The sequence below is a fragment of the Symphalangus syndactylus genome, chromosome 19 (genome assembly GCF_028878055.3).
Source record: "Symphalangus syndactylus isolate Jambi chromosome 19, NHGRI_mSymSyn1-v2.1_pri, whole genome shotgun sequence".
NCBI lineage: Eukaryota > Metazoa > Chordata > Mammalia > Primates > Hylobatidae > Symphalangus > Symphalangus syndactylus.
This window is the reverse complement of record NC_072434.2, coordinates 37,579,318-37,605,367: the sequence shown is the minus strand read 5'-3', so window position 1 is coordinate 37,605,367 and position 26,050 is coordinate 37,579,318. Positions and strand designations below refer to the sequence as shown.

Here is a 26,050-nt window from a genome sequence, read left to right as displayed (position 1 = left end):
GGTATTTTGATTGGGATTGCATTGCATTGGATTTATATACATACGTGTACATTAATCCAGTTCAGATCCTCTTTAATGCACTTCAGTTAAGTTGTAGAGTTTTGTCTTTTCAATATTTTGTGAAATTATTTTAAGGATTTTATAAACTTTTGTTGCTATCGTGAATGGGATCTCTTAACAAATTTATTTCTGAACGGTAATTCCTAGTTTATAGGAAAACTATAGTCTTTTTGGCATTTTTAATCTTCATTCCACCATGTTACTGCTTTTTGTTAGTTCTAATAGTTTTGCATTTGATTTTATAGTTAGCTATCATTATTTGCGCTGATACTTTGATCACTTCCTTTTCCCGTGTTCCTCTCCCCATCCTCCTCCCCCTTCCCTTCTACTTCTCTCCCTCCCTCTCTTTTTCCTACCATAGCATGAGGTAGGACTTTCAGCAGAGTGTTGGGTAGTCTCATTTTGCTCCTGACTTTTTTTAACAGGAATGTGTCAAAAGTTTTAACATTGATTGTTTTGGGACTTCCGGTAGATTTTCATGAGGTTAAGAATGTTTCTATTTATTTCTAACTTATTAAGACTTTTATTAGAAATAGTTTATTTATTGGTACAGAGTTGAAGATAACGTTCTCTAACTTAGTTTTCTAAATCTCATATCCGTACATATGTGTGGTTTTTTAATTGTTAGGAATTAACTTTTTTTTTTTTTTTTGGCTGGAAATTTAGCTATATTATTAGCTGTACCTGACAACTAAATTGTACTTTCATGAGCAAATCTGTTCTGTTTTGTTCTTTTTTGGGGGGCTGTTGTCATTTGATTTCACCTTTATTGTGATTATTTTCCCCTTTTACTTTGTTTAGGTTCATTTTCCAATTTCTAATGCCTGATTCACTGTTTTTTTTTTTTTCAGTCACTATTGTTTTATTATTTTAAAATTACAGGTTATAAATATTTCTAAGGGACATTTCTCTCACTACATATACCATACATTGTGATAAGGTAGTATTTTCGTTTTATTCATTTATAAAGGACAAGTAAGGGGCCGGGTGCGGTGGCTCACGCCTGTAATCCCAGCATTTTGGGAGGCCAAGACCGGCGGATCACCTGAGGTCTGAGGTTCGAGACTAGCCCGGCCAACATGGGTGAAACCCTGTTTCTACTAAAAATACAGAAATTAGCCAGGTGTAGTGGCGTGTGCCTGTAGTCCCAGCTGCTTGGGAGGCTGAGGCTGGAGAATTACTTGAACCTGGGAGGCAGAGGTTGCAGTGAGCCGAAATTTTGTCACTGCATCCCAGCCTGGGCGACAGAGTGAGACTCCGTCATAAATCAGTCAGTCATGTAGTTTCAAGTTTGATTTCCTCCTTAACCCATTCTAACATGTCTTTTGCCCCCAAATTAATCTTACTTGATTCTTACGAAGATTACCATCTTGGCTTCTCTTTAGCTCTGTAACCTCTTCTTGTGAATGTTCCCCTTTATTTACTAGCCACACTGACCTGCTTTCTTTCCTTCTTTAATATGTCTATTTTGAAAGTTATTCCTTGGTTTCCCTATCTTGCATGGCTCCTCTTCTCCCCCTTGATTGAAGATCCCTGGTTTAAGTCATAAAATATCAGCATTAGTGAGCAGTAATTCTTTCTGAGTGATGTACTTACTGATCTTTCATATGAATATGAAGGTGGCCCGGCGCAGTGGCTCATGCCTGTAATCCCAGCACTTTGGGAGGTCAAGGCAGGTGGATCACCTGAGGTCAGGAGTTTGAGACCAGCCTAGCCAACATGGTGAAACGTCGTCTCTACTAAAATACAAAAATTTGCCAGGCATGGTGGTGTGCGCCTGTAATCCCAGCTACTTGGGAGGCTGAGGCAGGAGAATCGCTTGAACCCGAGAGGCAGAGGTTGCAGTCCCTAAAAGATCATTCTGAATATCTTATTGATATTTTCCCTTTGATTATTGAAGCTGCCAGCTTTCACAGTCTACTATGACTAGATCTTTTCTTTTTTTTTTTTCGGATTTATTTTGTTTCTGCCTATGCAGCTAAAGTTATCTCATTCAGACTAATGCTTACTTTTCATTTATACATTTTCTCCACAAATTTGAGCACCTACTTTGTATAGAAGCATTTCTGGTGTTTCAGATGTATTTTTTATTCAGAAGTATAATTAATGAGCTGTAACTGGAAATTGGGCCTGTGAAACAACATTTTTGGGAGGCTATTGTTCTAGACTAGCCTCTTGCACTGGACCCCACCAGACCAGAACAAACCAGAATGGAGTCACTTATACTAAGTGCCACATAATCAAACTTGGAAATAGGCCAGTTTTCTAGAAAATAGGAGATTATAGTCAGCCTGAGTCTTCGTAATAAGGAAGTCATCTCTGTTTTAACCTTTTAAAGCAAAGCATCTTTGAAACAACCAGTCTGCTTTTTGTTCTGTTTCTGCTTTCTTCAGCCTTTTTCTACTTTGAAAGCCAACCTCCTCTCCTCTCATTGGAACAGTCATTTTATTTTATCAAATGAGATGTTGTCCAATTCCAGGAGCCCAAATAAAAGCCAATTGTGGGCTGGGCGTGGTGGCTTACGCCTGTAATCCCAGCACTTTGGGAGGCTGAGGTGGGTGGATCATCTGAGGTCAGGAGTTTGAGACCAGCCTGGCCAACATGGCAAACCCCGTCTCTACTAAAAGTACAAAAATTAGCCAGGTGTGATGCCGGGCGCCTTGTAGTCCCAGCTACTCAGGAGGCTGAGGCAGGAGAATTGCTTGAATGCGGGAGGTGGAGGTTGCAGTGAGCTGAGATCGCGCCACTGCACTCTAGCCTGGGTAACGAGCGAGACTGTCTCAAAAAAAAAAAAAAAAAAAGCCAATTGTGTGTTTAAACTTGTTATAATTTTGTCTTTTGATAGGCCCCCAGTAGACCTAGATCTTGTTCTGTTGTGTTGACAAGGATCTTTAGGCTGTTGGGATCTAGGGAGCACATTCTTGTCACTGGAAGAAATCCTTAAGATCATTTTGTGTGGCACCTCACTTCGTATCTTCTTTGCTGGCTTCCACTCTACTCTTCAGCTTTTCAGACTGTATCTTGGCCATCTATTCTTGTTCTTTTCCTCTTTGTCTACCCTGTGTATATGTTAGTATATATACATAGGTGACTCTCAGATATTGTTCATTGAAATCACTTTTCATTGAGATCTGAAAAACAGTAGCTAAATGTATTTCACATTCTTGGCTTGGGCAAGGGGGAACCACAGGCAGAAATGTAGCTTCTCACTAAACAGAAGAGAAAAGATTAAATACGATTTTGGGGCAGGATGAATTTAGATTAAATTTAAATGAAGGTGTATATTGATCTAAAGCAAAGAGACACTAATTCTCAAGAGTGTATCTGTTCAGTGACATGTTCATAAGAATTGAGATAATAATTTTGGCAGTCTGCAAGACTTTGCCCCTATTTTTGGTCTCAGGATCACCTGCTGTACTATCTGGTAAGGTAGCATCCATGTGGTAGTATTTAAGACTGTAGATACCAGAGAACATATTATTGTAATGCAGACTTAACAGAAAGATAAGGAAGACTAGAAAATTCTGCAAAGTCATGAAGATTGTAGTTTTTCCAAATGGTACCAGGAAATTCTGGAAGTGCAACTAACTTGTCAGTCACTCCTAAGTCTTATTTGCCACAGGAATACAGATATCTAAATCAGATATAATTTGGTTATGTGCAAGATAACTAGTATTTCTAGAAATACAATACTTCAGCAGAATGTTTTATTTGATAGTTCCTATTAATTTTCCAGGGTAGCGTTCAGTAGGCAGAAGGAGTGTTGTGCTTATAATTAGTCCTAGGGTAACAGTTATAGGTTGGGACATGGGTTAGCATTTGGAATTCTTAGAAATCCCTCCAATGGATTTTTAGAAATTCCTCCTGAGTAGTTTTGGTTCTCTGAAAGATCTATTCTGTTGTAGTAGGATATATGTTAGAAATAATGGCACATGTGTTAGTTTGGTACAAAAGTAATTGCGGTATTGGACTGTGAATTTTAAATAATCAAAACTAGGCTGAAACACATCTCTATTAATCAAAATAGGAACCATTACAATCAACACATTTTTGCCAATGAGAAATAAGTTTATTTATTCCTATAGTGTAAAAATCCATGCTTTGGGATTCGATGAACTCTTGGAAAGTATTTTCTGCATCCTGCTAGTTGTGGAAGTGTTTTCCCTGCAAAAAGTTGTCGAGATGCTTGAAGAAGTGGTAGTTGGTTGGCGAGAGGTCCGATGACTATGGTGGATGAGGCAAAACTGTAGCCTACTTCCATCAATTTTTTTGTTTGTTTGTTTTTTTTTTTTTTTTTTTTTTGAGGTGGAGTTTCGCTCTTGTTGCCCAGGCTGGAGTGCAGTGGTGCAGTCTTGGCTCACCGCAACCTTTGCCTCCTGGGTTCGAGTGATTATCCTGCCTCAGCCTCCTGAGTAGCTAGGATTACAGGCGTGTGCCACCATGCCTGACTAATTTTTGTATTTTTAGTAGAGATGGGGGGGGTTTCCCCATGTTGGCCAGGATGGTCTCGAACTCCTGACCTCAGGTGATCACCCGCCTCAGCCACCCGAAGTGCTGAGATTACAGGTGTGAATCACCGTGCCCAGCCTCCTTCAACTTTTGAAGCGTTGGTTGTGTGACGTGCATTTGAGCATTATTGTGGATAAGAATTGGGCCCTTTTTGTTGATCAGTGCCAGCTGCGGGCATTGCAGTTTTTGGTGCATCTCGATTTGCTGAGCATATTTCTCAGACGTAATGGTTTTGCCAGGATTCAGAAAGCTGTAGTGGATCAGAAGCAGACCACCAAACAGTGACCATGACTTTTTTTTGGTGCATGTTTGCCGTTGGGAAGTGCTTTGGAGCTTTGGAAGTGCTTCAGTCCAACCACTGAGCGGGTCATCACTAGTTACCAAATAAAATCCACTTTCGTTGCAAGTTACAATCCAATGGTTCGTCGTTGTTGCGTAGAATAAGAGAAGACAACACTTAAAAATGGCGATATTTTTAATTTTCACTCAGCTCATGAGACACCCACTTATCGAGCTTTTTCACCTTTCCAGTTTGCTTAAAATGCTACAACCATAGAATGGTAGACATTGAGTTCTTTGGTAACTTCTAGTGTACTTGTAAGAGGATCAGCTTCTGTGATTGTCCTCATTTGGTCGTCAACTTCCGATGGCTGGTCACTATGCTCCGCGTCTTCAAGGTTCTTGTCTCCTTTGCAGAACTTCTTCTTTTTTGAAGACAGTCTCTGTTACCCAGGCTGGAATGCAGTGGCATAATCTCGGCTCACTGCAACCTCCGCCTCCCAGGTTCAGGCGATCCTCCTGCCTCAGCCCCCCAGTAGCTGGGATTACAGGCACATGCCACCATACCTGGCTAATTTTTTTTTTTTTTTTTTTTTTTTTAGTAGAGACAGGGTTTTGCCATGTTGGCCAGGTTAGTCTTGAACTCCTGACCTCAGGTAATCCACCCTCCTTGGCCTCCCAAAGTGCTGGGGTTACAGGCGTGAGCCACCGCCCCCAGCCTGCAGAACTACTTTCTTGGACCACCACTGCCCTGTACGTTCGTTAACAGTTCCTGGGTGGAATGCATTGTCGATGTTGCGAGTTGTCTCCACTGCTTTACGAACCATTTTGAACTTGAATAAGAAAATCACTGAAGTTTGTTTTTTGTCTAACAACATTTCCATAGTCTAAAATAAACATAAACAGCAAGTAATGAGTCATTAGCAAAAAAACATAAAGTGAGAAATGCCCATTAAAATGATGTATAACATAACCACATTGAAGAATGTATTCCAGTATCAAATGGTGAATTCCAACAATGCAAAAACCACAATTAATTTGCACTAACCTAATATCTACAAAGAAGCTGGCCATCTATATTTATACATGGTTTACCTCAAATTCAACAACTAGAGTCATCTTCAAAGCAGCATCATTGGATAGGCTCTGGCCATTGTTTTTTTCCGCTGCTTCTCTGTTTGCTAATATGGAACAAAGCCTCTTATTTTTCTGCTTGCTTTATCTACTAATATCTTATGAGTAGGTCTTTAATTCTTAGAAGATAAAATATCTTTTGATTTTTTAAAAATTATTTTGATAGCTAGATTTATTCGAAGGATTGTATGTTTGTTTTAGTTTGTATTTTGTCAGTTTTCTCAGGTTCTTTGAATGTTTTTAGCTACATGTTGGAAATTATCCAAATTTGCAATTTTCCATTTTAATTTTATTTTATAAGTCCTGTATTTTATGTTTTAGCCTATGAACAAGAAGACAGGCTTGGTTTTTATTATATTAATTTTGGGTCTGTTCCACAGTATAAAGTCTTGATGGCAATTTCTCATATCTCTCCCCTCCACTCTTCGCTTTCTCTCTCCTTCCCTCTCCCTTCCCGCTCAGGGTCTCTCCTGCAGCCTTGAACTCCTGGGCTCAAGCAGTCCTCCTGCCTCAGACCTTTGAGTAGCTGGGACTACAGGCCAACCCTATTTTTCTTACTCTAGTCACTATTATTAGGCATATTTTTGTTTTTTGGAGACACGAGCTCAGTCTGTTGCCCAGGCTGGAGTGCAGTGGTGTGATCTCAGCTCACTACAACCTCAGCCTCCTGAGTAGCTGGGACTCCAGGTGTGTGCCACCACTCCTGGCTAACATTTTGTATTTTTTGTAGAGAGGGGATTTTGCTGTGTTGCCCAGGCTGGTCTCAAACTCTGGGACTCAAGTGATCTACCTGTCTTGGCCTCCCAAAATGGCTGGGATTACAGGTGTGAGCCACTGTGCCTGGCCTACCTTTTTTTTTTTTTTTTTTTTAAGTCTTTTCCTTAAAAAAAAAAAAAAAAATTAGGGGCGGGGTCTCACTCTGTTGCCCAGGCTGGAGTGCAGTGGCACGGTCGTACCTCACTGAAACCTTAAACTCCTGGACTCAAGCAATCTTCCAGCCTTAGCCTCCCAAGTACCTAGAACTACAGGCACACACAATCACACCCACCTAATTTTTAATTTTTTTTTGTGGAGATGGCTTCTTGCTGTGTTGCCCAGGCTGGTCTTGAACTCCTGGCCTCAGGCAGTCCTGTGAGCCACCACAGCCACCCAGTCTTTAAGTCTTCTTCTAGCTATCTGTTGGCTTTAACTGTTAGCTCAGCCTTAAACCATGCCTTAATTCAGTTTCTGTCGACTTACCACTCAAAGCAGCATTGTAGCAATTTTAAATGAGTATTAGGTCATTGGTTGTTTTAGGGGAGAAGACCTTAGGAAAGGATAGTTCATTTAGGATTTTGGGGAGGGAATAGAGAAGAACAAAAGGAGTATGTGCTGATGGTGATGCTAAAGCATGATAATGTTAGATGCATAAGGAGGACACGTTTCAGATAGTTTGAGGGGTTTTGTTTCCCCCTTCTTACCTTTGCAAGAGAATCTTCTAGGGATGCTGTTTTCAAGTCAGTTTTATTTTGAGACCTTGGCATGCTGGTCACAAAAGGCCATTGCATATTTGGTACTTTTTTTCCTTTCCTTTCTAGAGCTTCTCTTAGCTGTATTATCTTTGATTTGCTCCACATTCTTCATAATAGCTGAGGTAACTAGAAATCATCCTTGGAGAAATTGTGCCATCTAGCCTATTAAGTGCAATAATTTAGGATTATAATAAGAATGCATATAGCAGGAATTCTACCAGGAGAAGCTTGCAGCTTTCACTTTGATTCACAAGAGAGGGTTGCCGTAGCAGGTGTCTAATAATGCTTATAAAATGGTGGCTAGGGCCTACGAATGAATAATCAAACTCTGTGATTACCAGTCTGTTAACCGTTAGCTCCAGAGTACAGGAATAAGGGACATGTTGTGTCTTCAGGGAGGTGTGGGAATTTTTTTTGCTACCATCATCTACTGGACCACTCTACCTTAGTGGTCCCTCAGTAGCTGGAACTCAGTGTGTGTAGCAACTGTACTGCTCTTCTAATGCATACTTTTCTTTCTGTGTTCTCTCTCAATAAAAAATGGTTGTTTTCTCAGAGCCGTATTTGACCCTTCTTTCTTTCCTTTTTTTTTTTTTTGAGACAGAGTCTCGCTCTGTCACCCAGGCTGGAGTGAAGTGGCACGATCTTAGCTCACTGGAAGCTCCGCCTCCCGGGTTGACGCTATTCTCCTGCCGCAGCCTCCCCAATAGCTGGGACTACAGGCGCCTGCCACTGTGCTCAGCTAATTTTTTGTATTTTTAGTAGAGACGGGGTTTCACCGTGGTCTTGATCTCCTGACCTCGTGATCCGCCCGCCTCGGCCTCCCAAAGTGCTGAGATTACAAGCGTGAGCCGCCGCACCCGGCCTGACTCTTCTTTCTTATACCAGTGTCTTGTATATCACTTAGTGCTCTAATTCTGTCTCTCTGTCCATGTTTAATTGCTTTAGCTCACATAGTTAATATCATACAGGTTTGTAACAACTTTCTCTCACTGATTTTATTGTTAGTTGCTTTCTAGTCTTCTACCTTCTATACTACTTGAGTTTTTGTGAACGATTTGATCATGTTACTCTCCTGTTTAAAACTTTTTTTTGAGACTAAGTGTCGCTCTGTCGCCCAGGCTGGAGTGCAATGGCGCGATCTCAGCTCACTGCAAACTCTGCCTCCTGGGTTCAAGCAATTCTCCTACCTCTGCCTCCCGCATAGCTGGGATTACAGATGCACACCACCACACCCGGCTAATTTTTGTATTTTTAGTAGAGACTGGGTTGCACCATGTTGGTCAGGCTGGTCTCGAACTCCTGACCTCAGGTGATCTGCCTGCCTTGGCCTTCCAAAGTGCTGGGATTACAGGGATGAGCCACCGCACCCGGCCCTGTTTAAAACTTTTAGTGTCTTCCAATCACAAGCATGCCCATACATGGTGCTTTAATTTGCTTAGAACCCGCTTTCTTTTGTACTTCCATTCCACTGTAGTAATCTATATTGATATATTTTTTTTTTCCTTTAAGCTCTGTTGGATTGATAATCTCTTTCTTTTCAAGGTTTATTTCATCTCTACCAAAGCCTCCTTAACTCCTCAAATTCCCCAGTCCACCTCTATAATTCCATATATTTTTGTCTGTACTCCTGCTTAGACTTTGTCTTATCGATTGTTGTTTAGCTATTTGCATGCATTTCCTTCTAGACAAGGACCCTGAGGCAGTTCTGCTTGACTAGTGATAAATATTTACTAAATATTAGGATGACTGGGGTCACTTCATTTTTCTGTGCCCCACAGGAGTGATTTTTTTTTATCTACAACCCTCTTTCCCACATTTATACTAGATGTCCCCCTACTCAAAGACAAGCAGAGAAGTTGATCTTATGCTGTTCAGTTCATGTATATCGGGAAAGGAGGCAGAATTAATCAGCGTGGTGAGGAGACTTTGAAGTGGTGTCAAATGGGGAACAATAGGAGGAACTAGGATATTTAGCCAAAAGGAAAGGAAAATCAGGTGGGATATGATACCACTTTCCAAATATTTGAAAGGCTGTCATGTAGAAAAATTATAGACTAATTATTATTATTATTAGTTTGTCTTCAGAGGGCAGCTATAGGATGAATAGGTAGCAGTTTGGGTCTCAGCATTAGGAAGAGCTTTCTGAACACGAGGTCGGGAATTTTTCATGAGTGAAGCTGTGAAAAGAGAGGCAGAATGATTAGTGGTTTAAAGTGCTATAAAGTAGATTTTTTAACTTGGACAACGTTGGACTAGATAGCTATGCTGAAGAATCTGAAATTTTCCTGATTTAGTTCTAAGTTCCATGACCATGAATTTCATAAAAATATTTATTGTTTTGGGTTAAGACAATCTTCTATACATTCAATAGTAATTAAGCACTTTTGATATGTTAAGTACTTCCTATATGCCAGCTCTTGGGCATTTGGAAGTCAGTAGTAGGCTTTTACTATCAAGTAGTTCATATTTATAAGTGTAAAGATTTTGAGTTTTTCTTTTTAATTTTTGAGAACCAGTGAATAATTTGTTTTTATTATTCTCAAGATTAACAATTCCTAAAAATCAGTTTTGAGATTTACTTCCTATCTTAATCCATTTAGCCTGCTATAAAAATATACTTTAGGCTGGGTAATTTATAAGCACTAGAAATGTATTACAGTTCTGGAGACTGGGAATTCCAAGATCATGGCACCAGCAGATGCAGTGTCTGGTGAGGGCCTATTCCTTAGAGCTGCTTCTCTGTGTCCGAACATGCTGGAAGGGCCAAAAGTTTCCATCAAGCCTCTTTTATAAAGGCATTAATTTCATTCATGAAGGTAGAGCCCTCATAACCTGATCACCTCCCAAAGTCCCCACCTCTTAATATTACTGCATTGAGATTAGATTTCAGCGTAGGAATTTTGGTGGGACACATACATTCAGACCATAGCACTTCCCTTCCAAATACTAAAATTGTTTTTCTCTCTTCTTTATTTCCAGCAATGTCTCAGGCTGTGCAGACAAATGGAACTCAACCATTAAGCAAAACATGGGAACTCAGTTTATATGAGTTACAACGAACACCTCAGGTAACGACTAAGATGACTGCCAAAGGGCATGTGAGACATGTAAACTGGGATACATTTTTAGAACCTGAAAACTTAAATAAAACATACAGTAATAATAAATTTATATTCAAGCATTCCTGACTTCTGTATGTTGGCTAACACTTTATTCATTGATAGAACAAATAATCTGAATACTCTATACAAGCTTTTGTGGTAGGTACTGGGTGAACAGTGTTGAATAAAACAGATACAGCACCAACCATGGACTTTACAGACATTGAAAAAGTACATATCTATAAAATTCACATGTGAGAAGTTGTAGAAAGTTGGGCAAGTCCTCCTTGCTGTAATAAGTACTGATGAGGCACCAAGGAAGACTGTTTTGAGATGATGGCAAAGACTAGGGGAGGAGCAGGTTTGAAGGCAATAAACATGCTTAACACTGGTTTAATTTTGAGATTCCTATACAACAGGCAGGCAGAGGTGCCACCTATAGATTTTTATATTAGTCTGAACTAAATACAAAATTTTAGGGATTGACAGTACATTTTAAGCAATAGGAATGGATAAACTCATCCAGAGAGATGAGCAGAGGACCTATAACTTCATCCAGAGCTGTTTCAACATTTAGAAATTAGGTAATGGACAAGGAGCCTGTGAAGGAGACTGAGAGGGACATCCAGAGAAAAGGAAGGAAAAACAGGATATTGAGAGAGAAGGGGGATTTAAAAGCTAAAGGAAACCTTACCAACATAGAGAAACCCCATCTCGACTAAAAATACAAAATTAGCCAGGCGTGGTGGCATGCGCCTGTAGTTGCAGCTACTTGGGAGGCTGAGGCAGGAGAATCGCTTGAACCTGGGAGGCGGAGGTTGCAGTGAGCCGAGATTGCGCCATTTTACTCCAGCCTGGGCGACAAGAGCGAAACTCCGTCTCAAAAAAAAAAAAAAAAAAAAAAGGCTAAAGAAGGATGTAAAGCGTTTAACACTAGTGACAGGCTGAATAAGATGAAGGTTAGATAAGTGTAAGTTAGATTTAACAATACAGTTGGCTTTCCACATACATGGGGTTCTGCATCTGTGGATTCAAGCAACCACAACTGAAAAAATTCAGGAAAAAAAATTTTCACAAAATTTGAATTTTCCATGTGCAAATAAGTACTATGTTGAATCTGTGCAAATGAGGTGCTGTATGGGCATTGTATTAAGTATTAAAGTAATTTAGAAATGATTTAAAGCAGCAGTCCCCAGGGACCAGTTTCATGGATGATAGTGTTTCCATGGATCGGGGGTGGGAGGGTGGGTGGGTAGGGGATGGTTTCAGGATGAAACTGCACCACCTCAGATCATCAGGCATTGGATTCCAATAAGGAGCATGCAGTCTAGATCCCTTGCATGTGCAGTTCTCAATAGGGTTCGGACTCTTACGAGACTGTAATGCCACCACTGATCTGACAGGAGGCGGAGCTTAGGCAGTAATGCTTACTTGCCTGCTGCTCACCTCCTGCTGTGTGGTCTGGTTCCTAACAGGCCAGTATCTGTCCATGGCCTGAGGTTTGGGACCCCTGATTTAAAGTACTTGGGAGAATATGCCTAAGTTATATGCAAACATCATGTCAGTTTTTATAAGGGACTTGAACATCCAAGGATTTTGATATCTGTGGAAGTTCCTGGAGCCAGTTCCCCATGGATACCGAGGTTCGACTGTATATACTTGGTGACCTTGACAAGAGCAGGTTCACCTGAGTAGATTGTACAAGGTTGAGGGTTGATTGGAATCATGGTGCATTCTCATCATTGGTTCACGTGATGAATCAAGGATATGATAATTATATACATATATGGCCCAGTAAGGGGAGGGTAGAAGTGACAAAAGATGAATAGGCAATTCTTCAGAGAAATTCAACTATGCGGGGGAGCAGAGAAATGGAGCAAAAACGAGAGACCAATGTGAAATTGAGTTTTCAATTGTGTTTATAAGATGGAGATAGAGGCCGGGCATGGTGGCTCAGACCTGTAATCCCAGCACTTTGGAAGGCCGAGGCCGGTGGATCACCTGAGGTCAGGAGTTTGCGGCCAGCCTGGCCAACATGGTGAAACCCTGTCTCTACTAAAAATACAAAAGATTAGCCAGGCCTGGTGGTGCACACCTGTAATCCCAGCTACTTGGGAGGCTGAAGCAGGAGAATCGCTTGAACCCGGGAGGTAGAGTTTGCAGTGAGCCAAGATCACGCCATTGCTCTCCAGCCTGGGCAACAAGAGTGAAACTCCGTCTCAAAAAAAAAAAAAAAAAAAAAAGATAGAGATAGAGTGCCCATCTTCCCTTTCCCCTTGCACAGCTCTAGGATGCATCATTCATGTTTTACTATTCTGCAGCCCAAGCTGAGATTCTAATCTCTCAGGCTGATTCAATGGAGAAGGAGAGATTGCTGAAGCCTGAGAGCAAATAGAATAATCAAAAAAAGGATGTCTTTGAGAGAGTACAAAGGAATATACCTTTGATAGGACAAGGTATAGTTTCTCCTTGTAACAAGAGAGATTGATGATGTATAGATTTGGTAGGGAGGAAATGAAAGAACTCTCTTTTAATGAAATACCTCAATAAATTGAGGTAAGATAGTTTATTGAAGGTGCAGATGGAAAAAGGTCAGCAGATAGAAGAAAAGGTGTAAAATAGTATATAGAAAGGAAAAGCAAGTTTGTTAGATTAACCAGTTGCTGAGCAGTGCTGAACATCCATATGAGGCTGGTGAATTTTTTTTTTTTTTTTTTTTTTTGAGACAAAGTCTTGGTCTGCACCTAGGCTGGGGTGCAGTGGCGTGATCTCAGCTCACTGCAACCTCTACCTTCCAGATTCAAATGATTCTCCTGCCTCAGCCTCCCAAGTAGCTGGGATTATAGGCATGTGCCACCATGCCCGGCTAATTTTTGTATTTTTAGTAGAGACGGGGTTTCACCATGTTGGTCAGGCTGGTCTCGAACTTCTGACCTTGTGATCCACCCACCTCGGCCTCCCAAAGTGCTGGAATTACAGGTGTGAGCCATCGTGCCCGGCCGAGGCTGGTGAAATTTTTAGTTATACCAAGGTGATTTTCCCTTTTTCTTTTCCCCTATAGTGCTACACATCTGCACAGGTACAGCCCTGGAGGAGAACATAGATGGTTGAATTTATCCAGGGTTGGGATTTTGTTAGGCATGTTCTAAAGAGGCAGAGGAGAACAGACTTGATTACTCTCTGGGTCATCAATATACTCTGAGAGATAGTTTCCTGAATCAAGTTTGTCTAAGTGTTAAACTAAGGGAAAAATGAAAATTTTTTATTTCATATTTTTACATATTCATATTTATATAGAGAGGCTGAAACCTAACAAGCATATTTTATTAATACTTGAGCCCTTTATGAACAATAGCTATAGTTTCTATATTTTTCTTTGTGGAGTAATCCATCTTTGACCATATAAAGAAAGCACAAGTATGATGGACTGCCAGTGGAAACAGGAAGCACAGGAGCATACTGAAAGCCACTTATTTATACCTGCATCTTGCTTTACAATTCTCACCATACTAGAACTCTCCTCAATCCATAGGAGTTGATATTGGTGGCATTAGAGATGAGTAGTCTATGTTCTCACTGCCAGCTTGTGGAGAGGGTAGTGAACCAAATAGGATTCACTAATCACTGCAGCAGGGGAGATATGTCCTGAAATTTTACATTGGAACTCCAGATGCATTTTGGAGAGAAACATTTTTAGGCATGACAGTTAGATATAGCAATACATTTTATACTTTGGATATATTCTGGCTTAAATCAGCTTCTGGGTTAGCGTGAGAAGCTGACTACTTTGTATAAAATTGCTCTGTGGAAAAGAATTTTTGGGGTTCAAAAGTATTTTAAAATGAAATCCTATTAAGCTGTTTATAAACGAGAATACTTTTATTGGAATCTTATTTTAATGGGCAGCATGAAACATAATTTATTGTGAAAATGGTGTAACTTTTGAAGGTGGACGTTTGCTGAGGGTTAATTTAGTGCTAACTTTCTCATTTTGCAGGTAAGAAGACAATGTTAAATAATTATTTAGACTCAGCTAGTTAATTTGACTAGATCTAACCTAAGGTATATGATTCCAAATTCAATTTTTTTTTATTATACCAGGCTAATTTCCCACTAGTAAGTTTTTAAATACATTAATGTGTTATCTTTAGCATTAAAGTAAGAGCATTTTTATAATATAGTAGTGGTGAGGCGGAGGGGAGCTGTAGGCGATTATAGTCAAAACAAAATTAGCTGTGAGTTGACAGTGGCAGTGGCTGGGTGATGGGTGCATATATGTTTGTTTTTACCATTTCCAGTACTTTTATAAGTTTGAGCTTGTCCATAATAAAAAATTAAGTAGCTTTTAATTTTAAAGTGACTCTTTTACAGGAGGCAATAACAGATGGCTTAGAAATTGTGGTTTCACCTCGAAGTCTACACAGTGAATTAATGTGCCCAATTTGTTTGGATATGTTGAAGAACACCATGACTACAAAGGAGTGTTTACATCGTTTTTGTGCAGACTGCATCATCACAGCCCTTAGAAGTGGGTATGTTGAAAAGAGTTGTTATACTAGGTACTTAATTGTACCATGAAAGTGCTTTCCAGGGTTTGAGAAATACATTTTCTTTTTTTTTTTTTTGACACAGAGTTTCGCTCTTCTTGCCCAGGCTGGAGTGCAATGGCACGATCTTGGTTCACTGCAACCTCTGCCTCCTGGGTTCAAGCGATTCTCCTGCCTCAGCCTCCAAAGTAGCTGGGATTACAGGCATTGCCACCATGGCCGTCTAATTTTTTTTTTTTTTGTATTTTTAGTAGAGATGGGGTTTCAACATGTTGGTCAGGTTTCAACATACTGAGCTCCTCACCTCAGGTGATCCACCCGCCTCAGTCTCCCAAAGTGCTGGGTTTACAGACATGAGTCACTGCACCTGGCTGAGAAATACATTTCCTTTCCTTTCCTTTCTCCTTTTTCTTCTTTCCCCTTTCCCCTTTCCCCTTTCCTTTCCTGAGATGGAATCTCGTTCTGTCGCCCAGGCTGGAGTGCAGTGGCATGATCTCAGCTCACTGCGACCTCCACCTCCCAGGTTCAAGCGATTCTCCTGCCTCAGCCTCCTGAGTATCTGGGATTACAGGCATGTGTCACCATGCCTGGCTAATTTTTGTATTTTTAGTAGAGAGGGGCTTTCACCGTATTGGTCAGGCTGGTCTCAAACTCCTGACCTCGTGATCCACCCGCCTCGGCCTCCCAAAGTGCTGAGATTACAGGCGTGAGCCACCGTGCCCAGCCAAGAAATACATTTTCTGTAAGTGTTTGATCGAAAACTAGAAATCTTTCTAAAGTCTAAGTTTTAATTGTAGGAAAGTCTTTGTATTGAAATCACTGATTTTGACACTTCACAGGATGAGTATTTGTTTTGAGGAAATTACAAAGCATAAAACCATGATTTTTCCACTTAAGTATATAAAATAATATCCATATGAAAGTATTATTTCAATAAAATAATTTATTACATATATATTAACATGTATATTAGTGGGTATTTTTTCCTTGCAAAGCATGGATTTCGGAAAGGGGAATTTAAATTAGAAAAGAATAGATTTTTATTTCTAAGATGGTTATATATAAATTATCTTGGGAAATACTCAAATTTTTTCTTTTAATGAGTGGTACAGAGGGTTTGAGGTTTCCAAAATCTTGCTTACCCGCTAGTCAGATTTTCAAGGAAATTCAGGATAAACGGTTTACATTTCTGTGACTTATTAAAGGTATTGGAATAAAGGTGAATAACTATCCAGAAGCTGCATATTTTTGTCTTTAGCCCAGAGATACTAGCATTGTTTACATTTGCTTTCCCCTCCTTTTATTTAGCAACAAAGAATGTCCTACCTGTCGGAAAAAACTAGTTTCCAAAAGATCACTAAGGCCAGACCCAAACTTTGATGCACTCATCAGCAAAATTTATCCAAGTCGTGATGAGTATGAAGCTCATCAAGAGAGAGTATTAGCCAGGATCAACAAGCACAATAATCAGCAAGCACTCAGTCACAGCATTGAGGAAGGACTGAAGATACAGGCCATGAACAGGTATATGGGAGAGGGTCAGAGAGGGTAGCTATTTTTCTGAATACTTTATTAACAATTAAATTTACTTTTTGAAAAAGGTAAAATACAGTAACAAATAGTAGTACTGCATGATTACCTTTCGTGCAGGTATAATACATGCCTCCAGGCATAATAGGGTATTTCATTTAAAATACTAGAATCTCTCTTTTACCTACTTTTTTCTCAACTTATTCTATTTCTCCTCTTCTTTCTATAGCAAAATTCCTTGAAAGAGTTGTATCTCCAATTCTTTTCCTATTCTTTTATGAACCCCCTCCAATCAGACATTCATCCTCACCACCCCATCGTATTGCTCTTATCAGTGTTATTAGTGATCTCTTCATTGTGCCATCTAATGGCTGATTCTCAGACCTCGCCTTACTTAGCAGCATTTGACACAATTTCTCCCTTCTCTTTGAATAATTTTCTTCACCTGGCTTTCAGGAGGCCATAGTCTCTTGGTTCCCTTTGTATGTCATTAACTGTTCTTTACTTGTTTCTTTTGTACTTTTTATTTCAATTTCCCCAACTGTTAAATATGGCGTGTCCTGGAGACCAGTGTTTGTTTCTCTTTTCGATACAAAATCTGTCTCCAAATTATCTTACTCAGTTTCATAGTTTTATTTACCATCTATATGCTGATGACTCCCAAATTTATATATCCAGCCCGGACTTAACTGAATTTTAGACACTTCTCCGTATGGGTATCTAATACGCATCTCAAACTTTAACATGATGAATACTAAACTTACTCCTTACTTCTCTTCATTCTTATTCATTTTGGTTGATGGCAATTCCATCATTCTACTTGCTTAAGCCAAAAACTTTGGAGTCGGTTTTTTTTAATTTTTTTTTTATTTTTTGAGTTGGAGTCTTGCTCTGTCGCCCAGGCCAGAGTGCAGTGGCACCATCTTGGCTCACTGCAACCTCTGCCTCCTGGGTTCCAGCGATTCTCCTGCTTTAGCCTCTTGAGCGGCTGGGACTACAGGCGCACACCACCACACCCAGCTAATTTTTGTATTTTTTTTCTAGAGACGGGGTTTTACCATATTGGCCAGGCTGGTCTCAACTCCTGACCTCGTGATCTGCCTGGCTCAGCCTCCCAAAGTGCTGGGATTACAGGTGTGATCCACCACACCCGACCTTGGAGTCGCTTTTAAATTTCTTTCACACATCCTGTATTCCAGTCTGTAAATAAATATTTTTTGCTTTCTCCATAGTATATCCAGATTCATTCAGGCCACAACAATCTTTCATTTGATGTATTGAAATAAGTTCCCAACTGGTTTTTCTACTTCCCATGCTTACTCCCACACAGCCTATTCTCAGCACAGCAGCCAGAGATACTGTTAAATTGAAAGGAAAATCATGGTTTTCCTTTGCTCAGAGCCCTCTAATAGCTTCTATTCACATTCAGGCTAGAAACCAAAAGACTTTAATGACCCTATATAAGGTGGCCATTTTCCTTACCCTCATCTTCTTTTCCTCTCTGACATTATCGTCTGATGTATTCAGGCCTCAAGGAGAGAATCATTATTTTCCATAGAAGGAGATAATAGTAAAGTCCCATCTCAGCCTAGTGGTTTTCGCCTTGGCTGAACATCAGACTCACTCAAAACTTTTAAATCTCAAGGCTTTAGGCATCATCCCCGTCCCAGTAATCAGCATCCAGGCATTTCTGCTTTTAAGTTTCCATAGATGATTCTGGAGTGTAGTCAAGGTCAAAAACCACTGGCTTAAAGGTTAAAAGATGTGCTCCATTCTAACAGTATTAAACTGACCTATCACTCTGTTTACCCAAGTATAATGTACTAAATGTTAAGTGTATTTATTTTTAAAAGAATTTTACATTCCTAAGCGTTGGAAGGACTTTAATGGTTGTTCAGTTTAGCCTTTTACTAAAAGCAAGACTCTCCTTGCAAATATTCTTTTGGTTTTGCTTGTGCGTTTCTAGTGGTGAGGCTGTATGATAGGCACTCCTTTCTTTTGTTGGCAACTTTATTACAGCTTCCTTACTGTTCTTCAGACTCACCAAGCATGCTTCTGCCTCAGAGCCTTTGTACTTACACTACTTTATTTCAGGAACCTTCTTCTTCCAAATAATCCACATGGCACACTACCTCACTTTCTTAGCAGGTATCTGCTTAAGTTCTCATCTTCCATTCTAGGACTCTGTAATTCCTTAATTTTTTTCCCCATAGCACGTATCACTCTCTCATGTGTTACCTGCTACGCTAGAATATGACCCCTAAGAGGGAAGAGACTATGTCAGTATCATTGATTCTTATTAACACCATTATTTAGAACCATGCTTGGCTTAAAGTAGTAGCTGCTTAGTAAATATTTATCGATGTGTGAATTTTTAAGTTCTTCCTTTATATTGAATTAAAATTAGTCTCTTGTGTGCAGCAGTCTGGGTTTGTCTTATGTTGAAATACTTATGTTGACTTTTACATATATTTCAGATTCTACTTCTTTGTTTACAAATACTTTTATGAGGTATATGTTCGTACATGTCCCTCTAAAGGCTTAATATTCACATTCCTCATTTCCTTTTTGTTCCTCATATGATACTCAAGATTGGTGTCATTCTTAAAATGCTACCATCAGGACAGTATGTAGTATTATAGATGTGATTTGATAAATGTAGGATATAATAGACAATTTAATGTTCTTTATATGAACATTATTCTTTAAACGCTGCCTGCAGTTACATTAATGTAGCTCTGTCACATCAATCCTTTTTTGGAAAGGTGTGGGATAAAAATAAATATATTGAGTCTTAATAAACCTGTTAGGTCATTGTAATTTATGGTCAACTAAAATAACTTTTCATTTGCTTTAGTTGTGGATTTTAGAAGATATTTTAGTCTTTATGTTATGCTATTAATTTTTTGTCCCATTATTTTAGCCTGTTCATAACTTTTTTTCAAAAATTATGGTAAAAGACATATAACAGAATTTTCCATCTTAACCATTTGTAAGTGTAGAGTTCAGTAGTGTTAAGTACATTTTTTTTTTAAACGATTGGCTCCTCAAAGCTGAACACTCACAATGTTGTGCAGCCAATCTACAGAACTCTTTTCATCTTATAAAATTGAAATCCTGTATCCATTAAGCATTAACGCCTCATTTCTCCCTCCCCCAGTTCCCGGTAACTGTCATTCTACTTTGTTTTATGAATTTGACTTCTTTAGATACCTCACATAAGTGAACTCAAGCAGTATTTGTATTTTTGGGGTTTTTTTGTTGTTGTTGTTATTTACTGTTATTTATTTCTCTTTTTACTTGACTATAGGCCACCAAGTTACGTATTTGTACTTTTGTGCCTGGTTTATATTACTTAAATGACCTCAGCATGTCTGTTCATATTGTATGTGGCAGGATTTCCTTCCTTTTTAGGGCTGAATAATATTCCATTGTGTGTGCTTATATATTTTTGAATCAGTTTGTTATTTAACATACTAGTCATCCCCTCTTGGTTTTGCAATGATCTATGAATTTTATAAGCAGGATTTTTTTTTTTTTATTAAAGCATGCGTTCTTGAGCATCTTTCCTAACCACTGGACTGTTATTTCCTTGTTCTGGCAATAAACATAATGACAATATTCTTACAAGTGCGAGGCATTCTTTCATATTTCTTTTTCATTATATATTCCTTCTTTTTCTTATCTATACAGGTAGGGAGACAGGCAATGTGGTAGAAAGAATGTGGTCAGGTTCACATCCTAGCTCTAGCTCTGGCACTTACTAGTTGTGTAACTGTAGGCAAATTATTTAATCTTGTACCTGAGTTTTCTTTGCATTTCTCAACTAGAAAATGACATTAATGGTAACTGCCTTGACAGGTTGTTTTGAAGAGTAAACAAGATTGTATGTATAAAGTGCCTTGCCTGGTAATTAGCTTTAGTATCTGAGCTTGTTAGAGAGCAGCTTCTGTATCCACATTGGTTATTTAGATACCATCGCATTTTCCTCAGTCATTTTGTATTGCCTTAGCTGACTTGGCAGAAGGTCAGCAGGGAAGAAGTACTTACTATTCTTCTTAAATTTTGTTTCCTTAAGAATTTCTTTAAAGAGGCATAAATATCTTCCCTAAGAACTTTTACATTTTCGTATCTGAATCATGCCTTTCTTCAGACCTGTAACCCCATGAGAGAAAATGATCAGAATATAAAGATTTGTCAATTAGTTCTTATAGTCTTTGGTTTAATAAAGAAATTTATTTTTAAGAGAGAGCATCTCACTTTGGCCCAGGCCAGAGTACAGTGGAGCCATCCTAGTTTACTGCGCCCTTGAACTCCTGGGCTCAAGCCATCCTCCTGTCTCAGCCTCCCGAGTAGCTGAGATGATAGGTGTGCCACCACGCCCAGCTAATTAAAATTTTTTGTTGTTGGTAGAGACAGGGTCTCACTTTGTTGCCCAAGCTGGTCTCAAATTCCTGGCCTCAAGCTCCTCTCATCTTGGCCTCTCAATGTGTTGAGTTTACAGGTGTGAACCACCGTGCCTGGCCAGTAAAATTATTAAGTGAATAGAAACATTTGTTAAATTATTAAATGTTTGCCTGTGAGTGAGAGAGATTTTTTAGACCTTTCAGGAAGGTGTGGGAAACAATGTCATCCAACTCAGAGCAAATTCAGTTACCAGTATTTTTTGGAATTCTTAAGTTCAGTAGCAAACATGCTTCAGATTTGTTACTTTAAAGGCCCAAAAGTAAATTTTATGCATCCTTTTTTCCCCCTTGACTAGACTGCAGCGAGGCAAGAAACAACAGATTGAAAATGGTAGTGGAGCAGAAGATAATGGTGACAGTTCACACTGCAGTAATGCCTCCACACATAGCAATCAGGAAGCAGGCCCTAGTAACAAACGGACCAAAACATCTGATGATTCTGGGCTTGAGCTTGATAATAACAATGCAGCAATGGCAATTGATCCAGTAATGGATGGTGCTAGTGAAATTGAATTAGTATTCAGGCCTCATCCCACACTTATGGAAAAAGATGACAGTGCACAGACGAGGTAAGTGTGTGGATTAGTTTCAGATTACTTAAATTCAGAATGTTTAATTTGGAGGTAAAAGGCAGTCTTGTGTAAGAAGTAGGAGCAGTATTTGTCATCCCATTGATTGCGGGGGTTCGGTTACTAGCTGCCTAGATTGTTGTTTTCTTCCTTCCTCCCTCATGTGCTTTCCACCCAAAGTTGCACATCTGAAAGGAATGACTCTCCTTGGTAGAGAAGGTAAAGGGGCCCATTCAAATTTCTCAGCAATGATACTAGAGTACCAGTAGGCTCTAAAACTCATGCTGGCAAGAATGGCTACTTTACCACTGTATCTCCAGCACACTGCCTGCCATTGAGTACAGATAAGCATCAAATATTCATTGAATGAGGGATTGAATGATACATTATGTTTTAAAATCCTCAAATTAACTTTTTTTTTTGAGATAGAGTCTTGCTGTGTCGCTAGGCTGGAGTGCAGTGGTGCGATCTCGGTTCACTGTAGCCTCCGCCTCCTGGGTTCAAGCGATTCTCCTGCCTCAGCCTCCCGAGTAGCTGGGACTACAGGCTCACGCCACCAAGCCCAGCTAATTTTTGTATTTTTAGTAGGGACGGGGTTTCACTATGTTGGCCAGGATCGTCTCGATCTCTGGACCTCGTGATCCGCCTGCCTTGGCCTCCCAAACTGCTGGGATTACAGGCCCAAGCCACTGTGCCCAGCCTCTTTTTTTTTTTTTTTTTTTTTGAGATAGAGTCTTGCTCTGTCTCCCAGGCTGGAGTGCAGTGGCGCAATCTTGGCTCACTGCAACCTTTGCCTCCCGAGTTCAAGCTATTCTCCTGCCTCAGCCTCCCAAGTAGCTGGGATTACAGGCGCCCACCACAACACCTGGCTGATTTTTGTATTTTTAGTAGAGATGGGGTTTCACCATGTTGGCCAGGCTGGTCTCGAACTCCTGACCTCAAGTGATCCACCCACCTCAGCCTCCCAAAATGTTGGGATTACAAGCGTGAGCCACCACACCCGGCCCAAATGAACATTTCTATGGTTAGTCTTAAAAAGACATTTTAATTCTTAGACAATAAGAAATTTGCTTCTATTCTGTTTCTGTTGCTGCTATAGCCAACAGATTCTGGTCATTAGGGTTTGGGGGATATGTTCCTTTTTCCCCCTTAGTACTTTGTGTATTTTTCTGTTTGATTTTTGTCACTGTGTATCTCATTTTGCAGAAGGTAAGGTAGGTAAAGCTTTCGTGGCCTGACAGTAAGATATTGAGTGTTTACTTTCTCCTCTTCTGTACGTATCCATAAGAAATTTAGATTGTAGAGCAGTAAATTTCTGATATTATTTTGTCAATAATTGAGACATTTCCATTTTACTTAGTTTTTAAGAAATGTATTAAATGTTCCATAATTTCAGTACATTTTTCTCATTGGCATTTTCTAGAAATGAAATTTTTAATGATTTATTCTTCTAGATACATAAAGACTTCTGGTAACGCCACTGTTGATCACTTATCCAAGTATCTGGCTGTGAGGTTAGCTTTAGAAGAACTTCGAAGCAAAGGTGAATCAAACCAGATGAACCTTGATACAGCCAGTGAGAAGCAGTATACCATTTATATAGCAACAGCCAGTGGCCAGTTCACTGTGAGTATTTAAAATAATAGACTGTTGAAACTGGGAGCACATTGACCAACTGAGTGGCAGGTGGTGGGGTAGAATCTAATAAATAATGTAAAAAACCGTAACAGTGTTAAGTGACAAGTAGTTATTTCTAAGATTTGAAAAAAAAAGATTCTGTGGGCTTCTATTTTAGTTTCATTTCATTATTATTGTGGTTTGTGCAGTTTTCATAATTTTTTTCTTTCTTTTTTGTTTTAGGTATTAAATGGCTCTTTTTCTTTGGAATTGGTCAGTGAGAAATACTGGAAAGTGAACAAACCCATGGAACTTTACTACGCACCTACAAAGGAACACAAATGAGCCTTTAAAAACCAATTCTGAGACTGAACTTTTTTATAGCCTATTTCTTTAATATTAAAGATGTACTGGCATTACTTTTATGGACAGATCTTGGATATGTTGTTCAATTTTCTTTCTGAGCCAGACTGGTTTATGCTATTCAAATCTTTTCCCCTTAATTTAAGGTTTCCTTTTTGGAAGGGACTGCAATTATTCAGTATTTTTTTCTTTCCTTTAAAAAAATATATCTAAAGTTTCTTGTGTTTTTTTTTTTTTCCCCACAGAGTGTGTTTCCACTTGGAGCACCGTTTTGACCCAGGAATTTTTCATAGTTTCTGTATTCTTACAAGATTCAGTTGGCTGTCCTTTTCCTGCTACCCTCAAAAGACTTTAGTCGTACAGAATGTTAAATATTATGTATTCTGACTTTTTTTTCCCCCCGGAGTCTTGTATATTTATAGTTTTCTATATAAACTGTAGTATCTTCATGAAGACCCAAGGCTCAAATTTACTGTCCTTAAAAACAATTCTCATAGGATTATTCTTTTCATGGTATTTTCTTCCATAATATCTCATTTTAAAAAGAAGTTCTTTATGAACTTAGTGTCCATTGTCATGCAATGTTATTTTTTTTCCATTCTTTTTCCCCGTAATTTTGGAATTTCTGGTCCTGGAAAGAATCAAACAAAATTTTAAGTTCTGTGAGAACTTGGTTCATTGACAGATTTTGCTGAAGAAAGAAAAATTAAATTGGTAGTAAAATATAGTCTTCAAGTGTAAGTTTGAGAGTGCTTTTTTTGTATTAGTTCTGCTGTCATTTCATTTCCTGTATTATATGTGATGTTTTTCCCCATTAAAATACCAGAGATAATGGAGATATTTTGCACTTTAGCCTTGATGAAAAGTACAAGATATGTTCAAAGCTTCCCTAATTTTTTTCTTATTTGTAGCCATATAAGTTTCAAGAATAACATGGCACACAGAACAATGGAAAAAAGCTTGTTTCCATTGGAAAATTATATCATTTTGGGTTGCCACATCAGTTTATAAATTTGGTGCTCTTCTAATTACACTGTGTCGAAGGTTAATGGAGCTTGAGCCCTGCTTTGATATGTAGTGAAAGATAATTCTGTAGAAAAACGTCAGCCAGTAGGGTAAAGTCATTCTACTGTTCTTAATTTTTATATTGAGGAACAGTGTTGGGTGTTTGGGAGCCAGAAAGCTTTGTTGACAGATCGGAAATAAGATTGACTTGGGTGTTATATTTCATCTCTCTCCAGACTCTAGGTATATTTCCAACTTTATATATCACAGTATTTAAAAAGACTTGTTTGCATTGAGAAATTAACCCTAAAGGGTTTTTGATAGGAGGGTGTAGACCTCCAGTACCTTTGTAACTAAAGTCTGTCTAGTCATTGTAAATATTTATCTGTCAGTTTTGACAGATTGGGGCCAGCTTGATGTTTTAAATCTTCAGCCCGGTGTGAAAACTTAAAAGGTATATATTCAATTTTTTACCATTTTATGGAAAATATTTAAAATCTGTTTTTACAGGTTTTTTTGTGTTTTGTTTTTTTTTGGTAATCTGTGCCATGAAATTTGAAAACCACCAAAAATCAAGGGAACTTTATATATTCAATTCCTTTTCTGGTGTAATGTTAAAGTTGTATAGATTATTAATGCATGCCCACTGAATATAACCCTGGTTTTGTGATAAAACTGTTTAGATTTTGTTGATGACATTAGATTCGTAGTTGCATTAAATAACTAAATTCCCATTGTGGTTATTAATTGAAATTTTGTCTTTAAGCAGAGAGTTATTTGTGAATATAAGCTTTGTGCTTAGAGAATGTATGTGTTTTTATCTGTCAGTATGGGAGGATATAAACTGCATCATTAGTGACATTACTGGTTGTGTAATCCTTTGTGAAATATAATTCTAGGTATTTGATAGGGTATTGAGTGTATTTTGTGTGTGTGTGGATGTGTGTTGGGGTACAGGGAGAGGCGATGCTATTGGCCATCACTACCAACCAAGGTTTCAAAAAGTATTATCTAATTAATTTCTTTTATCACTATCTCAACTGAGGAACAAAAGGCTCACCACAAGTGGCGTGAAGGCTTTGGGTACTTAGTTCTAAATTTTTTTATGGTAACATATACATAACCAAATTTACAGTTTTAACCATTTTAAAGCATGTAATTCAGTGGGGTCAGGTACATTCACTGTTGTGTAATGATTACCGCTGTCTACTTGTAAAACTTTTTCATCACCCCAAACAGAAACTGTGTGCAATTAAAATAATGCATTTCTCTTCTTCTTAACCCCTAGCAACCTCTATTCTACTTTCTCTTTTTGAATTTGACTATTTTAGGTGCCTCATATTAAGTGGAATCACA

The 26,050-nt window shown here is 38.9% G+C and overlaps 1 protein-coding gene across 5 annotated transcripts in view; it reads left to right on the top strand.

Annotated features, from left to right (window-relative positions):
- Nucleotides 1-25,558, top strand: part of RNF2 (ring finger protein 2) — a 58,999-nt gene extending 33,441 nt beyond the window's left edge. For 3 of the 5 annotated variants that reach the window (XM_055233614.2, XM_055233613.2, XM_055233615.2), the window contains 6 exons: nt 10,476-10,564; nt 14,969-15,129; nt 16,453-16,668; nt 21,437-21,709; nt 23,164-23,335; nt 23,570-25,558. In XM_055233614.2, coding sequence (XP_055089589.1) covers nt 10,478-10,564; nt 14,969-15,129; nt 16,453-16,668; nt 21,437-21,709; nt 23,164-23,335; nt 23,570-23,671 — 1,011 coding nt within the window. In that variant the 5' untranslated portion in view covers nt 10,476-10,477 and the 3' untranslated portion in view covers nt 23,672-25,558. Of the gene's footprint in view, nt 1-10,474; nt 10,565-14,954; nt 15,130-16,452; nt 16,669-21,436; nt 21,710-23,163; nt 23,336-23,569 lie in introns of those variants that run through there. The other 2 variants (XM_055233616.2, XM_063613779.1) reach the window with 2 other exon arrangements.
- The last annotated feature ends 492 nt before the right edge of the window (nt 25,559-26,050 follow it).